The following is an 18,297-nucleotide window of genomic DNA, read 5'->3' on the forward strand; positions in this document are numbered from 1 at the left end:
GAATGACCCACATTTTGGAGTGCATGATGGTGTTCAATGGGACTAGTAAAAACATGTTTTATACATATCCATAGAATTGTATTGTATTTGCTTTCAAATTAAAGTGTCTGTTGTCTATTGTCAAGGGCCATCATGAGTTCGGATGCAGAGATGGAGGTCTTTGGCCCAGCGGCCCTATTCCTCCGGAAGCCAGCAAAGGAGAGGATTGAGGCCCAAAACACTCCTTTTGATGCCAAATCAGCTTACTTTGTGGTTGAGCCTAGTGAAATGTATCTCAAAGGGGTGCTTCAAAGCAGAGAAGGTGGCAAAGCCACTGTTAAAACTCTTTGTGGAAAAGTAAGTCGACAATTTAGATAGTGAGCATATAATGTTCACATTATGTTCACGTGTTGGTATTGTAAGGTTTTTTTATTATTATTCTTATTTTAGACCATCACTGTGAAAGAGGATGATATCCACCCCATGAACCCTCCAAAGTATGATAAGATTGAGGACATGGCCATGATGACCCACCTCAACGAGCCTGCTGTGCTGTATAACCTCAAAGAGCGTTATGCAGCATGGATGATCTATGTGAGTTCCACAAAAGGTTCATGTGGCCATCGATGAAATAAATGTATGTTGACTGTTGTTCAAAGCCAATCTCTGTGTCTTTCTCAGACCTACTCTGGGCTCTTCTGCGTCACTGTGAACCCCTACAAGTGGCTCCCAGTGTATGACTCTGCGGTTGTAACAGCCTACAGAGGCAAAAAGAGGATTGAGGCTCCTCCTCACATCTTCTCCATCTCTGATAATGCCTATCAGTCCATGCTCACTGGTAAACCATCCCCAATGTTTGATGTAATAATATAATTATAAGTATGACAATTAAAAACACCTAACTTGTATTTACCTTTCTTTATCTAGACCGTGAAAACCAGTCAATTCTGATCACGTAAGTATGAATCAAAAAGTAATTTCGGTTGTTAATGTTTCAGCTGCCTTTTAACATGATATTTAAAATAATTCATGTCCTATCCAGTGGAGAATCTGGTGCCGGAAAGACTGTAAACACCAAACGTGTTATCCAGTACTTTGCGACAATCGCAGTGGCTGGAGGACAGAAGAAAGTGGAGCCTGCAGCTGGCAAAATCAAGGTGTGACAAAATAAATAAAAAGTTATTGAAATGCATGGAGATATTTACATAATCTATGTAGGTAATGTCAATTTGTGTCATCTTTAGGGGTCGCTGGAAGATCAAATCATTGCAGCCAACCCTTTGCTGGAAGCATATGGTAACGCCAAGACTGTGAGGAATGACAACTCCTCCCGCTTTGTAAGTTTTTATAATCCAAATCTTGAAGTTAAGAAACTATATGTTGTGATGGTTATAATATAATTCATATTGTATGCAATATTTAGGGTAAATTCATCAGAATCCATTTTGGAACCACTGGAAAGTTGGCTTCTGCTGATATTGAAACATGTAAGTCTCTCTGATCAATGAACAATGTGCAGTTGTATAATGACAAAATGATATACTGTATGTAAAGCAAAAATCTGTTTACACAAAACCTTATTTCATAGACCTGCTGGAGAAGTCTAGAGTAACATTCCAGTTGTCAGCTGAGAGGAGCTACCACATCTTCTATCAGCTAATGACAGGCCACAAGCCAGAACTTCTTGGTGAGATGGTTGACAGGACAGGAAATCTCGAAAATTGAGTTTAAAAGAGCTTGTATTTACAGTAACTTATTCTTGTCCAGAGGCTCTCCTGATCACCACCAACCCCTTTGACTATCCTATGATCAGTCAGGGTGAAATCACAGTCAAGAGTATTGATGATGTGGAGGAGTTTATTGCCACTGACGTAAGTATAACAACTGTAGTGATAACAATGTTATTAGCCATTAATATATTTTTCTCTATTCAACTTCAATGATACATTAACAAAAAACATTAAACTTTGCTGTGTTTACGCTTTATCAGTCTTTTTCATTTTCCACAGACTGCTATTGATATATTGGGCTTCAATGCAGAAGAGAAATTGGGCATCTATAAATTAACAGGTGCTGTGATGCATCATGGGAGTATGAAGTTCAAACAAAAGCAGCGTGAGGAGCAGGCTGAGCCTGATGGCAATGAGGGTATGAGTTTAAATTTAAGATCTTTATGCCAAAGCCTTTCAGGGCATGACCGATATTGTTATTTATATTGTCAGTTCATGTCCAAAGAGACATGATTTTTTCATGAAGTAAAATATAGCTACAGACATTACCTATACTATTTAGATACAATACACATTAATTAACATTAATTAAAGCTGCAATAGGTAACAGAATAAAAAAATATGAAAAAAGAGAAACAGTGCCCCCAATTCATGCTTTCCCTTAAGCTTGGGTTTGATTGAGAGTGGTTTCACAAAATAAGCTGAGGAGGAAAACCTGCCTCGCCTCGCCTTAGCTTACACCACATGTTTAAAAAGAACACGTTTTTCTATTTTTACTAAAAAACTGTGAACTCTAAATCTGTGCTTTTTCTCCTCATTAGAGGCTGATAAAATCGCCTACCTCATGGGCCTGAACTCTGCAGACATGCTTAAAGCTCTGTGTTACCCCAGAGTCAAGGTTGGAAATGAGATGGTGACCAAGGGACAGACTGTGCCGCAGGTAGAGCATAAATACCTCCACATGCTTGTCTAAACATTCAAATGATAACGGCTAAAGATCACTCATTCTACTTTCTACATTCTGATGTATAAATATCTGTGTAATCTTTTTCATTTAGGTGAACAACTCAACTATGGCCCTTTGTAAGTCTGTCTACGAGAAGATGTTCTTGTGGATGGTTGTTCGTATCAATGAGATGCTGGACACAAAGCAGCCCAGACAGTTCTTCATTGGTGTGCTGGACATCGCTGGATTTGAGATCTTCGATGTTAGTCTGATGTTTCAGTTAGTCCTTAGTCAGTACTTTGTTCATCATTGTTAATCTACTCACACACTAACAATAAATACACGTCATATTTTTCTCAAATCTAGTACAACAGCTTGGAACAGCTATGCATCAACTTTACCAATGAGAAATTGCAACAGTTTTTCAACCACCATATGTTTGTACTGGAGCAAGAGGAGTACAAGAAAGAAGGGATTGATTGGGAGTTCATTGACTTTGGTATGGACTTGGCTGCCTGCATTGAGCTCATCGAAAAGGTTGGTGAGATTGCTACAAAGTCAACATTACAAGACCATACATGTCTGTTTTCAGGTTTAGTGGTTTACATGATCTATAATTATACATCAACAGCCAATGGGCATCTTCTCCATCCTTGAAGAGGAGTGCATGTTCCCCAAGGCATCAGACACTACCTTCAAGAACAAGTTGTATGACCAGCATATTGGTAAAACCAAGGCTTTTGAGAAACCCAAACCTGGCAAGGGCAAGGCAGAAGCCCACTTTGCTCTGGTGCACTATGCTGGCACTGTGGACTACAATATCACAGGCTGGTTGGACAAAAACAAGGACCCCTTGAATGACTCTGTTGTTCAGCTCTACCAGAAGTCTTCAGTCAAACTGTTGGCTCTGCTGTATGCAACTCATTCATCAGACGATGGTATTCACGCTTAAGTTTATTCATAGCAATTTGTTCATGATTAATAAATTGTCTCTTGTTTAAGATAACAAATGCATACTAGGCTTAAAAGTGTAATTTGTGCACAGATGCTGCAAAAGGCAAGAAGGCTGGTGGTGGAAAGAAGAAGGGTGGTTCCTTCCAGACTGTGTCTGCTCTGTTCAGGGTAAGGTGGATTTATTTCATAATTTTACTCACGATACAAGCCCTTGTCATGAAAATACACAACTTAAAAATTTGCTAATTCAACACATTCCGAATAAATCATGTTCCCTTTAAAGGAAAACTTGGGCAAGCTGATGACTAATCTAAGGAGCACTCACCCTCACTTTGTGCGTTGCTTGATTCCAAATGAATCTAAGACACCAGGTGGGCATTTATAGATCAAGAGAGAATTAAAAGTATACTTACTGTCAAATCCATTAGGTCTCTATACATTGCAATGTTTGTCATGATTTATTTGATGAGTTATTTATTATAGGTCTGATGGAGAACTTCCTGGTCATCCACCAGCTGAGGTGTAATGGTGTGCTTGAAGGCATCAGAATCTGTAGGAAGGGCTTCCCCAGCAGAATCCTTTATGGTGACTTCAAGCAGAGGTAATTATTGTACTATCAACTGTTTACTCATCTGGAAAGGAGATTTACACCACGATTCAACATAGATATTTCAAAACCAAAACATTGTTATGTAACTCATTTCAGATACAAAGTACTGAATGCCAGTGTCATCCCTGAAGGACAGTTCATTGACAACAAGAAGGCTTCAGAGAAGCTCTTAGGGTCTATCAAAATTGACCACACTCAGTACAAATTTGGGCACACAAAGGTGAAGCTCTGCATGCCGTAAATATTGAAGATGAAGGTGACACAAAAGTGTTTCAGATCTAACATTTTTCTAAGATAACTTTTGTTGTTATTTGCCAACAGGTGTTTTTCAAAGCTGGTCTGTTGGGTATCCTGGAGGAGATGAGAGATGAGAAGCTGGCAACTCTGGTGACCATGACTCAGGCTCTCTGCCGAGGTTATCTCATGAGGAAAGAATTTGTCAAGATGATGGAAAGGAGGTACAGTGGTTAATTGTCATTAAGATGAAAAATCTTATGAAATGAAATACTTAGCAATTTTATAGAGTAAACAGATTACCCTTCCCCCCCCCAGAGAATCAATTTTTGCCATTCAATACAATATTCGCTCATTCATGAATGTCAAAACATGGCCATGGATGAAGCTGTACTTCAAGATCAAGCCTCTTCTGAAGAGTGCTGAGACTGAAAAGGAAATGGCCCAGATGAAGGAGACCTTTGAAAAAACAAAGGAGGATCTTGCTAAGGCACTGGCCAAGAAGAAGGAACTTGAAGAGAAGATGGTTTCTCTGCTGCAGGAAAAGAATGATCTGCTGTTACAAGTTCAATCTGTAAGTTAATACTGTAAAAACCCAATAGATAATTCGAAAACGGATGTGTTAAATAAACATTTAGTGAACTGGTCCTCTTCTTAAATTCTGATGTTAAGGCACACAAGAATATTATGAAAATATTTTATTGATCAATGTTACACTTCAGTTTGACCAAGTTTGCTCCAATGTATTCAGACCCTGTGATATTGATTAGTAGTGAAGGTGTAATGCAAATGTTTTCTATAGGAAAACGAGAACCTTTCCGATGCTGAGGAGAGGTGTGAAGGGCTCATTAAGAGTAAGATCCAGCTCGAGGCCAAACTCAAAGAGACAACCGAGAGGCTGGAGGATGAGGAGGAGATGAATGCTGAGCTGACAGCCAAGAAGAGGAAGCTGGAGGATGAATGTTCTGAGCTGAAAAAAGACATTGATGATTTAGAGCTCACTTTGGCTAAAGTGGAGAAGGAGAAACATGCCACTGAAAATAAGGTTAATGATATTTTAGTATTTAATTTACTGGTGATCGAACCTGTATGACAAAAAATATATAAATTGTGTTTTTTTTTAATTTGTAGGTCAAAAATTTGACTGAAGAGATGACATCACAAGATGAGACCATTATCAAGTTAACCAAGGAGAAGAAAGCCCTCCAAGAGGCCCATCAGCAGACTCTTGATGATCTCCAGGCAGAGGAAGACAAAGTCAACACTCTGACCAAAGCGAAGACCAAGCTGGAGCAGCAAGTGGATGATGTGAGTTACATTGGATTCACTTGCTATTGTTGTTGTTAAATATATTAAATTATGTAAAATGTTTCATTTAAAGCACTTCTGCTCAGCACACTGTAACTCATCATTTATATTCTCAATGCACTAGCTGGAAGGTTCGTTGGAGCAAGAGAAGAAGCTCCGCATGGACCTTGAGAGAGCTAAGAGGAAGCTTGAGGGAGATCTGAAACTTGCTCAGGAATCCTTAATGGATCTGGAGAATGACAAACAACAGTCAGAGGAGAAGATTAAAAAGTAAATAACTAAATAATGATCAGTATGGCAGAGTATGGCATTTGTTTATACTGAATTGTATATTACATCCCCAAAATAATTAATTGTTCTTACTGTATTGCCTGTTTTTTACTACCAAAATAGAAAAGACTTTGAGACAAGTCAACTACTCAGTAAGATTGAGGATGAACAGGTTCTTGGAGCTCAGCTTCAGAAGAAAATCAAGGAACTCCAGGTGGATCTAACAATTACACAAATAAAAATTCTACAAATGGCTTTCCCTGAAATAAACTATTTATATGCATGTACGCAATACATAATCTGTGTTTGTAACTTTTTATTTTAGGCCCGCATTGAGGAGCTTGAAGAGGAAATTGAGGCTGATCGTGCTGCCAGGGCCAAGGTGGAGAAGCAGAGGTCTGATCTCTCGAGGGAACTTGAGGAGATCAGTGAGAGACTTGAAGAAGCTGGAGGTGCAACATCTGTTCAGATTGAGATGAACAAGAAGCGTGAGGCTGAGTTCCAGAAGCTGCGGCGTGATCTTGAAGAGTCCACCCTGCAGCATGAATCAACAGCTGCTGCACTTCGCAAGAAGCAGGCCGACAGTGTGGCCGAACTGGGAGAGCAGATCGACAGCCTTCAGCGTGTGAAGCAGAAGTTGGAGAAGGAGAAGAGTGAATACAAGATGGAGATTGATGACCTCTCCAGCAATATGGAGGCTATTGCTAAATCAAAGGTAAAAGCCGGGTTTAGGCATTACATAAATGTTTTTACATTAAAAAAATTAGATCATAAAATTGTGTTAAAACGTTCAATTGGTGACAGGGTAACCTTGAGAAAATGTGCCGCACCCTTGAGGATCAGCTAAGCGAATTGAAAACCAAAAATGACGAACATGTACGTCAAGTCAATGACTTGAGTGTGCAAAGAGCAAGGCTTTTGACTGAGAATGGTAAGTACAAATTCTACCAAGTTATCAGGTTTGGTGGGATATATATATATATTGACACACACATTATATTACATTATTAGCATCAATCCATTATCAAAAACCATTTTCTTATCTATCTGTGTGATCAGGTGAATTTAGCCGTCAACTGGAGGAGAGAGAATCTCTTGTCTCCCAGTTGACCAGGGGTAAACAAGCCTACACTCAGCAGATTGAGGAGCTCAAGAGACAAATTGAAGAGGAGGTTAAGGTACTAAAATCTCTCTTTCTATCAATTATTATGTAATTCTTTTCATCATAATAATTTATACTGTAAACAGCAACAGCAAATATTTGTCCATTTCATTTAAAAATTTTATACATGTTGTTTCTGAATGAAAGGCAAAGAACGCCCTGGCTCATTCAATGCAATCAGCGCGCCATGACTGTGACCTGCTCAGAGAGCAGTTTGAGGAGGAGCAGGAGGCCAAGGCTGAGCTGCAGCGTGGCATGTCTAAGGCCAACAGTGAGGTGGCTCAGTGGAGATCCAAATATGAGACTGATGCCATCCAGCGCACCGAGGAGCTTGAGGAGGCCAAGTAATTCCAATTACATAGTGTTTATCAATCTGTTTATCATGTAAATGTATCCATTATTAATACACAAGTTTATTTAAAATATATAGGAAAAAGCTGGCCCAGCGTCTTCAGGATGCAGAGGAATCTATTGAGGCTGTGAATTCTAAGTGTAGCTCTCTGGAGAAGACCAAGCAGAGACTGCAGGGTGAAGTGGAGGACCTCATGATTGATGTAGAGAGAGCTAATGGTCTGGCTGCAGCTCTTGATAAGAAACAGAGAAACTTTGACAAAGTAAGAGTTTGACACGAGTACAGGATGTAATGTGGAACATTGAAACAGAAATAATTTGTTTACTTATGTCATCATGCTTTCAGGTTATAGCAGAGTGGAAGCAGAAGTTCGAGGAGGCTCAGGCAGAACTGGAGGGGTCTCTGAAAGAGGCTCGCTCCCTCAGCACGGAGATGTTCAAGTTGAAAAACTCCTATGAAGAAGCCCTAGACCACCTGGAGACACTTAAGAGAGAAAACAAGAACCTTCAACGTATGAGAAATGGGTTGGGATACAAATGTTATATAAAAATGTGTGTGTATAAATAGAAGTGTATCTTCTATTTATAAATGTGCTTTTCATTTAAACAGAGGAGATCTCTGACCTCACTGAACAAATTGGTGAAACTGGAAAGACCATCCATGAACTAGAAAAAGGAAAGAAGACTGTGGAGACTGAGAAGGCAGAATTCCAGACAGCTTTGGAGGAGGCAGAGGTATTCACAAAATTGACCTGTAAAATTAAAGACATAGTTATTCAGTTCATGGAGACTCAGTTAACATAATTATTGTTTTCATTGGAAAGGCTACACTGGAGCATGAAGAATCCAAGATTCTTCGTGTCCAGCTGGAGCTCACACAGGTTAAAGGTGAAGTTGACAGGAAGCTGGCTGAGAAGGATGAAGAGATTGAGCAGATCAAGAGGAACAGCCAGAGAGTGATTGACTCCATGCAGAGCACACTAGACTCAGAGATCAGGAGCAGGAATGATGCTCTGAGAGTGAAGAAGAAAATGGAGGGAGACCTCAATGAGATGGAGGTCCAGCTGAGCCATGCCAACCGTCAAGCTGCTGAATCTCAGAAACAATTGAGGAATGTCCAGGGACATCTCAAGGTGAAGTACATTCATTGTAGGCTATATACACTGTGGAAGGTCCACTGTGGGATAAAAGTCTATAATGTAAATGATTTTGACATCAGGATGCCCAACTGCACCTTGATGAAGCTTTGAGAGGACAGGAAGACATGAAGGAGCAGGTTGCCATGGTCGAGCGCAGGAACATTCTGATGCTGGCTGAGATTGAAGAGCTGAGGGCTGCCCTGGAGCAGACAGAGAGAAGCCGCAAAGTGGCTGAGCAGGAGCTGGTTGATGCTAGTGAGCGTGTGGGACTGCTTCATTCTCAGGTAGTTAAACAAAAGAAATATGGTTTTATTTTTATACTATAGTAATAGATGGGGTGAGAAACAATGTAGTTTTCATGTATTATTGCTTGATCTTAATTTAATCAGAATACAAGTCTCATTAACACCAAGAAGAAGCTGGAGGTCGACCTTGCCCAGGTTCAAGGTGAAATAGAAGATATCGTCCAAGAGGCAAGAAATGCAGAGGAGAAGGCCAAGAAAGCCATCACTGATGTAAGTTTACATTTCTCTGTGTATATGATAATAATGTATATAGTAATTTATTATATATAATAGTATCCATAGAGTTGGCCTTTTTACATGCACATTAAATATACAAAACAAAATAACATTACAGGCTGCCATGATGGCAGAGGAACTGAAGAAGGAACAGGACACCAGTAGTCATCTGGAGAGGATGAAGAAGAACCTGGAGGTCACAGTCAAGGACCTGCAGCACCGTCTGGATGAGGCTGAGAATCTGGCCATGAAGGGTGGAAAGAAACAACTCCAGAAACTGGAGGCTAGGGTATGTACATTCAGTGGGCATAATAAGTATCTCAAATCATATTGTCAATGCTGAAATACCACACTGTAGATTGATTTTATTGGCTAAGATTGTAATTTCAATATTTAAGGTCCGTGAACTGGAATCTGAAGTTGAATCTGAGCAGAGACGTGGAGCTGATGCTGTTAAAGGCGTCCGTAAATATGAGAGGAGAGTGAAGGAGCTCAGCTATCAGGTAAAGTCAAACAAAAACTATTGAGAATGAAAAACAGGAGGATTAGAATGTACTTCGAGGATCATGAGCAAGGATATGTAATATATATATATCTGCTGTAAACACTACAGACCGAAGAGGACAAAAAGAATGTGACCAGACTTCAGGATCTGGTGGACAAGCTGCAGCTGAAAGTAAAAGCATACAAGAGGCAGTCTGAGGAAGCTGTGAGTAATCTCCATAAGTTTTTTAGTCATAAAAACTTTGCAGTGATAATTGTTTACATCGTCTTGTCCAAAATGTTTTGTGATTGATTGTCATCTCATACACTCATATGTAATTGACAGTACTACAGATTGAAAGTCATCCTAAATTATAGGATATACCTCTTACAAACTTGTTGTTTTATGTCTCCAACAGGAAGAGCAAGCCAACACTCACCTGTCCAGGTACAGGAAGGTGCAGCATGAGCTGGAGGAAGCTCAGGAGCGTGCTGACATCGCTGAGTCCCAGGTCAACAAGATGAGAGCCAAGAGCCGTGAAATTGGAAAGGTAAAGGGAAAATGCCATTTATTTCCAAAGACACCATGAATGTGTTACAGTATTTTAGTGAAAATATCAAGATAAAAAGTGCTCACAAAATCTTTTATATTTAACTGATCACTTTGAAGATGGTAGAATAGATACAGTGTATCAATTAAACAATCTAGACTTATATTTCAGAATGCAAAGAAAAGACGAGAAAAGTTTTGATCTTTGACGACAAGTTTTGTTCTTCTTTTTAATTCACTTATAGGGGAAAGAGGCTGAGGAATGAACAATGAAGTCACGAGTAACAGTACCAAGAGATCATAAAATATGATTTTTGGTTGTTGTTCTTGCATATTAAACTATAAATAAATCTGGAAGCTATAAATACCTAGTCTCCTTTTATTGTACTAAAATGAAAGTCATCAATATTTAAAACATGTATTTGCAAACAAATTGAAATTATTTCCTGAACAGCTCTCCATTCCATGGACAGCTGCTCTTTCTCTCTCTCTCTCTGCTGTCCCGCCCCACACACACTCCTGAAAGTGTCAGTTAATTAGAGAAGGTGATTTGTCACATTGACATTTTATACAGCATATACTCTATATTTCAAGTTGATATTTTTAGCATTCTTAGCATTGCTAGCTAACGTATGGGGCACAATAGCATGCATAAAATAAATAAACACACAATTTCAGTCCAGACACTCAAGTGATTTGATTCGAGCATTTATTGATTACCATAAACATTGAAATAGGTTTGACTTTGGCGGAGTGGATGTAGGGTAAGAACTCCCTGCCTTTACCATTAGCGAGCAACATACATAAAATATGAGGCAGGGAGCAAATAGAGTATAAACCTGATGGACAGTAACATACAGACAAAACGGGCGAGAGGGGGATGGTGGAGAGTGGCAGCAGCACAATAATACAACAACCGGTAGTGAGTACGCGTATCCAATGAGCTTGAAGCAGGATAACACAGGTGTAGTTGATGAGCGGAATGACACGCGCTGCCCGAGTGCCATGCCTGATTTAGGCCTCGCCCGTAAAATAGTAGCGGAGAAGCCCAGAGTGCATACTGAATAGAGCATCTTCCAGAACAATAACACAACATGTTCTTTCTTGATACCAAACACCTTTGATCTATTGATCTAACTTCAATTATTTTTGTATGTTTAAATGTAAAATATTAATCTAACAATTGTTGCATGAAATGTCTTCTGTCCACTTACTTTATGATATATACGTCCGACAAGCAAATCCATGGATGATTTACCATAGACAGGTATAGTATTTCAAAAGCAAATATGTATGTTAAGTAGGCTGATTGTTGGCTGTAGTGTAACAAAAGAATTTAACACATTTTAAGGACGTATGTGTATTAATGTAAGTTTCCTTGAATTAAAAGTAAAAGTGTGACTTAAAGTGCATTGCCAAAGAGAAGAAAAGAGCGCCAGAGTAAAGGGCAAGACACTTTTATATCAAAGGTTGTTTAAAGGCTCAAAGCTCAAGTGACAGATAGCTAGGCTCTGAGAGAATTGGCTGAGACAGACAGCTATATATGTAATTCACCCAAATAAGAATGTACCAAAGGATAGAAGATCAAGTATCAGGTTTTTATTGAGGTTATATTACTTTTTTATCATGTGTGACCTCCTCAGAATTTAGACTCTGACACCCCCCACACAGCATCTAGTCCAGTTCAGTGTCAACTTACCTGGGGAAAATATTGAGACCTACCGTACATCATGTACACTGACACTAGAGAGAAGGTCAAGCTGCAAAGTCAGTCTTGTCTCTAGTTCATTCATCAAGATACACTGAACCAACACCATTATTAAACGTGGTCTATGAATAAACCTTCCCCTTTGAGACAAGACTAGACTGTTAGTTCTTCTGACTAAATTGGAAACTATGTTGCATGCACCTGTTCTCTTAGGATTCCGTGTCTAACAATGGGGGATTATTTTACATTGTAAAGAAAGAAAAGTTTACTCCACAAATAATCTGTCATCCTTTGGGCAGTGTTTCCAAACATTAACAGATTTACCAAACTATTCCAAAATGATTAAAGAAAGTTATCCATCCAGTCCATTTTGAATAACATTATAGGTGTGCTTAATTAGCTGTTTAAAATATTCTCCATACTAGTGCCATGTTATTGGTTTGCATTTCGTTAAAGATGGCACGTGACTGATTCCAACAGTGACAGACATAATCCTTATCACATTAAGTGAGGTACAGTACAGACCCTCAAAGTATTCCACTGTGGATTATTTAATTAGATAAATAGATTATCACCATTAAGAGAGCCATGGAGGTTTTACATTCAGCTTTTATAGTGATATTTGGGTAATGAACAATATGTGTGGCAATGTCATCTACAATTGTGTACCATAATCGTATTTTTTTCCCTCTGCTCTACCACAGTATCTATTAAGGAACACAAAAAGATCCCCATATCAGCATCATCACAGCTACAGTATCAACACCTCTTTCACAATGGAGATGAAAGCATTCCAAAGGGGAAGTCTCAGTGTGCTGTAATTATTCTTTATTAAAATACAGAAATCTACAGTACAGGTTATGAAGTGTCTAGAGAGCAGGTTATGAAGTGTCTAGAGAGCAGGTTATGAAGTGTCTAGAGAGCAGGTTATGAAGTGTCTATAGAGCAGGTTATGAAGTGTCTAGAGAGCAGGTTATGAAGTGTCTAGAGAGCAGGTTATGAAGTGTATAGAGAGCAGGTTATGAAGTGTATAGAGAGCAGGTTATGAAGTGTCTAGAGATCAGGTTATGAAGTGTAGAGAGCAGGTTATGAAGTGTCTAGAGAGCAGGTTATGAAGTGTCTAGAGAGCAGGTTATGAAGTGTAGAGAGCAGGTTATGAAGTGTCTAGAGAGCAGGTTATGAAGTGTCTAGAGAGCAGGTTATGAAGTGTATAGAGAGCAGGTTATGAAGTGTCTAGAGATCAGGTTATGAAGTGTAGAGAGCAGGTTATGAGGTGTCTAGAGAGCAGGTTATAAAGGTTGTCAATGGAATTTCTAACGTCAACACGGCTAACAAATGGGCCCCTAAATGACACTTGTCCTTTTGTTGTTGAGCATTTCAAATACTTCCCAGTAAAAGGGTCATGTCTCAAGGTTAATTTGATGCAACAACACTTTTGACAAGCTTCTCTGAGTCCAGTTGAAAACCAATATTGAAAGCAATCATAACAAAGAGACAATGTGACATTTGTCTGTTTGGTTAGGTTTACCAGATGAAAATTTGATTGAATTTGTATTTCTTTATGTGGAAACAAGTTCAACTGGCTACAATGTCATGAGGTATCATGATTCTCACAAGTTTACAGAAAGACAACTGTAAGGTCAAATTTTGCTCTTCTGTCACTTGAAAGACTTGCACGGCTTCTGCAAGAGTATGTCAGTGACATCTGAGATCTTCTCCACGGCTAAAAGGGATCTTCCCCAGTGCCAAGGTGCTTTAAGGAGATTAGTTCCAACAGAAGGCCTAAACAACGTCTAAACTTCAGTAACTGATACCCCTCCCACACTGTTGCACAAGGATAAGAAACAAGTCGCACATCACAAGTGGCACACTATATTTAGATGCTGAAATGCATTCCCTAATCTGTATAACCTTTAGTCTTTTCAACTTCCATTTTAAAATAAGAAAGCAGTGTTCAATTGTCTGTTCAGGAACAAAAGAAATAAACTACATTTATAAATCCATGATGATAAAATAGCTCTATCTCTAGGTAAAATGTGTTGATGTGTCAAAGTAAAAAGTATTAAGCAATAAGTAACAAAACTACAATAAAACATTTCCTACAAAATATGTTATTGGGAAACAATTATAAATATTCATAAATAAATGAAATGATGAGGAAATATGAATCATGCTTATTTACGATTATGAAACTGACAGAATATCTTCTCACAGACCAACAAAAACAAAACAAAGATGCCCAAACAGTGTAAAACTGCATGAACAAAACCAAGAGCAAGACAGTTTTGCTGACTGATCACTCATCTCCCTAAACAAGACGCAGCACAGACCTCCCCCAAGGACTGACATAGGACCACCCAGGGTAAGTTATTTGTCCTATATAAACACTGGGAAAGCTAACAGCTTTTCAGTAAAAAATAAACTAACTTGAGTATTTAATTGACATCAAAACATTCATGTTTGTTTATGTGCATATAGCAGGACAAACAAAAAACACAATGCATTTTAAGTGCATACTTTAAGGTGCCTAATTCATTTGTTTTATTTCCGCAGTATCATCACACTGTCTACACAGTTTCACTTCTTCTGGGGAAGGAAAGGAGGTAGGGTAAACTTTAAACAGAGGGAAAATGTAAACAATGTTAATAAAAGCTTCAAAGGAATGTAGAATTTGTTGCTTTTTTAAACTTGCATGAATGTACGTTCAGCAAATATATTAACACAGGGTAGACAAAAAGCCATTTGCTAATTTTTTGTTTGTGTTGTTGTTGTCTTTTGTTCATGATTAAGGATACATTTATTGTACATATCGATTACATGTATATTTGTGCTAATAATTAGCTGTTAACATCAAGTAAGTCGCTCTTATCCAGAGCGACTTACAGTAAGTACAGGGACATTCCCCCGAGGCAAGTAGGGTGAAGTGCCTTGCCCAAGGACACAACGTCAGTTGGCATGACCGGGAATTGAACTGGCAACCTTCGGATTACCAGCCCGATTCCCTCACCGCTCAGCCACCTGACTCCCAACTTAACATTTAAACTTTTAATTGTTGTCTTTGACTAACCACTCACACTATTGACTTGGATGAAAAGATTACTTATCCATACAGTTTATGATTGTGAACTGTAATCATACATTATTTGACAGCCTGATTAAACTAGGGCTGGAGATTGACTGGAACTTGTTAATTGTGATACAGTACTGACTGCTATGCAATGCTCTTTGCTTCCCTCTATTGCACTGATATCTTAACTGCAACACAGACACACAGAAGTTGTGTATTGGGAAATTTTACATTTACATGTTTAGTCATTTAGCAGACGCTCTTATCTAGAGTGAAACCAGAGAAAGAAAGGATTGAGGCGCAAAATTCTCCCTTTGATGCCAAAACAGCTTGTTTGACTGTTGTTCAAAGCCAATCTCTGTGTCTTTCTCAGACCTACTCTGGGCTATTCTGCGTCACTGTGAACCCCTACAAGTGGCTCCCAGTGTATGACTCTGCGGTTGTAACAGCCTACAGAGGCAAAAAGAGGATTGAGGCTCCTCCTCACATCTTCGGAGCTGGAGGAAGAGATTGAGGCTGATCGTGCTGCCAGGGCCAAGGTGGATAAGCAGAGGTCTGATCTCTCCATGGAACTAGAGGAGATCAGTGAGAGACTTGAAGAAGCTGGAGGTGCAACATCTGTTCAGATTGAGATGAACAAAAAGCGTGAGGCTGAGTTCCAGAAGCTGCGGCGTGATCTTGAAGAGTCCACCCTGCAGCATGAATCAACAGCTGCTGCACTTCGCAAGAAGCAGGCCGACAGTGTGGACGGGCAGAGCAGATCGACAGCCTTCAGCGTGTGAAGCAGAAGTTGGAGAAGGAGAAGAGTGAATACAAGATGGAGATGGATGACCTCTCCAGCGATATGGAGTCAGTTGCAAAATCAAAGGTAAAAGAGTTTAATGCTGTCAAACAAAGGTCCAACACAAAATATGAAATCATTTCCATATTCTGTAGAGACAATATCAGTAACGTGTACAGATAACATAAAGGTACAATCTCTTTACTAAGGTGAATATTGCTGTCAGCTGGAGGAGAAAGAGGGTATTGTCTCCCAGCTGACCAGAGGTAAGCAAGCCTACACTCAGCAGTTTGAAGAGCTCAAGAGGCACATCGAAGAGGAGGTTAAGGTATGACTTTTGAGTTTTCATTTGTTATTTTTAAGTACAAATTTATTAATAGACTGGAGTAGACTGTCATGGAGTCACGAATAAATCTATATGGAGTTTTGTGTTTGACCCGCTAACAGGAGGAGAAAGATGAGAGCCAAGAGCCGTGATGTTGGAAAGGTAAAGGTTGTAGTGGTTGTCAATCAGGACAAAAATCAAAAACTTTCTGTATCATCTTAACTTACTGTAAGCTCTGTGAAGAATGAGTTTTGTAGTTACAAGTGTGTAGAAGGTAGCCTTACTGACTTTATCTCCTTTGGCTTTATTTCTAGGGCAAAGAGGCAGCTGAGTGAAGCCTTCAGACAAGGTCACCAGATTATCAATCATACAATATGATGTGAATGAGAAATGTGCTTAGTTGTAGTTTCTAATAAATCGCATTATTCCCATTTAGCCAGTTATTCTTTTATTCCACAAACTATATGTTGAAGGTATAGTTTTGTAAATGATGAAAAAAGTAACTAAGAGAAGCCGACAAATTATTTCAGAAATAGATCCATGTTGTGTCATGTGGCACTACCAGTAAAATAAACTAGTTTCATGGACACAGACATGTAATTAAAAAATAAATAAATAAATTACTGAAAGTAAATGATGGACATGAGAAAAGGAGCACACCATAAAGCTAAAGTGAAAAATATGAACAGCTTTTAATCACCAAATATCAGATATAAACATTTATATTATTGTATTATGTATTTGAGTAAATCTTTACAAAGTTGGTCTTCATCCAACGATTGCTTGGCGTCAGCTGTACAATAAATGAGGTGACATGGCTGGCACAAAGAGAGGAAAACTCTGTCCCAAGCAAATGACAACAGTAGCAGCAAACCAAATCAACTGCACAGAAATACACTGACATTCATATTACTTCATACTTAATAAATAAAAAAACTGCAATGCCCAGCCAAAATCCTCATAAACATTCAACTATCCTTGAATTTCATTAAAACAAACTGTGTGCATTATAAATCAATGACTTTACTTCATTGACCACAGGTACAATTAAGAATGCTCACGTCATGACATCAGCATCAAATTCCATGCAACCCCCCTCCCCCCTTTCCCCCAGTCTGTAGAACATGGCAGGTATCCAATCAGTCCACTTATTTACAAACTCTTACCCATGCACGCAAAATGTAGCATTTATCCTGTGAGGACAGACGGTGACGGTAATTTATCATGTAATCCAACACTAGTCTCTGTTTTCATTTGACCACTTTAATCCATCCTAAAGCATTACGTCTGTCCTGTTGGTTACCAAATGCCTCGTATGAATATCCTTAAATATCCTTAACGTGGCGTTCATGTTAAATCCCACTCCCACTGGAAGGGAGTGAGCCCTCAGAAGGAAAAAGAAACAGAAAGTACCTACAGTAATCTACAGTATTCACATTGACTGTAATTTCTGTGACAATACCATGCAGTTAAGAATCTTTAAAACCCAACATATTCAATTATAACACTGACCTTAAAAGTAAGTAATAAACAGTCTAGACTAGTGTCACAAAATGCTGTCTATAAATGCATACAGATTTGTTTTAATCAATAACACAATGTTACTAAAATGAATACTGAAAACCTTGGTAAAATACCAGTCAAGTATCTTTGAAGCCATTATTTGAAGAAGTTAGTGTGCCTCAGTCTGTTGCTTCACAGAGTCTTCATGATTGACAAAACAATACCACTTTGATGAAGGTAATGAGGATTCCAGTCATTGGACAGTGTCTGTGCTTTGGTCCGGGTTGACTTTGAACCATAGAACCAAGAGATGACACCAAGTACCTCTGTTTGTTCATCCATGCTCCACACCTTTCTCCATTATCATAAAAAAACAAAACATGGGTAAAATATTTCTTCTCCCCGGGGACAGAGAAGTCATACAGCAGCTGTTGTCCAACTGTGTGTCTACTGTGCTTAGCTCCAAAACAGGAAATGTACAATTCAGTCCAGGACTGAACCAGCTTACCTTCTGCAGTCCATTAGTACATAATCAATACAGAGAATCAAACTCTGTCATTCATAGTCTGGTTCATAGTCCTCACGAGTCAAATAGAATCTGTGTGCCGTTCTCAAGGGGCTGCGGGAACAATAAGATCCAAGTCTCTGCCAACCAATAGGAGTGCACCAAGGCACT

At 39.0% G+C, this 18,297-nt stretch overlaps 1 protein-coding gene across 1 annotated transcript; it reads left to right on the plus strand.

The window, feature by feature from the left end:
• The first annotated feature begins 125 nt into the window (after nt 1–125).
• myhb (myosin, heavy chain b) lies at nt 126–10,604 on the plus strand. Its single transcript, XM_062469425.1, has 39 exons — nt 126–336; nt 430–573; nt 661–817; nt 907–934; nt 1,022–1,136; nt 1,224–1,316; nt 1,403–1,466; nt 1,568–1,666; nt 1,747–1,850; nt 1,989–2,127; nt 2,531–2,649; nt 2,768–2,917; nt 3,022–3,192; nt 3,287–3,593; nt 3,701–3,777; nt 3,893–3,980; nt 4,093–4,210; nt 4,316–4,439; nt 4,541–4,677; nt 4,772–5,027; nt 5,256–5,498; nt 5,585–5,761; nt 5,886–6,031; nt 6,155–6,245; nt 6,357–6,746; nt 6,836–6,962; nt 7,091–7,209; nt 7,341–7,537; nt 7,624–7,807; nt 7,891–8,056; nt 8,155–8,279; nt 8,369–8,677; nt 8,764–8,967; nt 9,073–9,198; nt 9,323–9,493; nt 9,603–9,707; nt 9,818–9,913; nt 10,107–10,238; nt 10,483–10,604. Exons 1-39 carry the CDS (start codon nt 133–135, stop codon nt 10,501–10,503), a joined length of 5,823 nt encoding a protein of 1,940 aa, XP_062325409.1. The 5' UTR covers nt 126–132; the 3' UTR covers nt 10,504–10,604.
• The last annotated feature ends 7,693 nt before the right edge of the window (nt 10,605–18,297 follow it).

This window comes from Osmerus eperlanus, chromosome 1 (genome assembly GCF_963692335.1).
Source record: "Osmerus eperlanus chromosome 1, fOsmEpe2.1, whole genome shotgun sequence".
NCBI lineage: Eukaryota > Metazoa > Chordata > Actinopteri > Osmeriformes > Osmeridae > Osmerus > Osmerus eperlanus.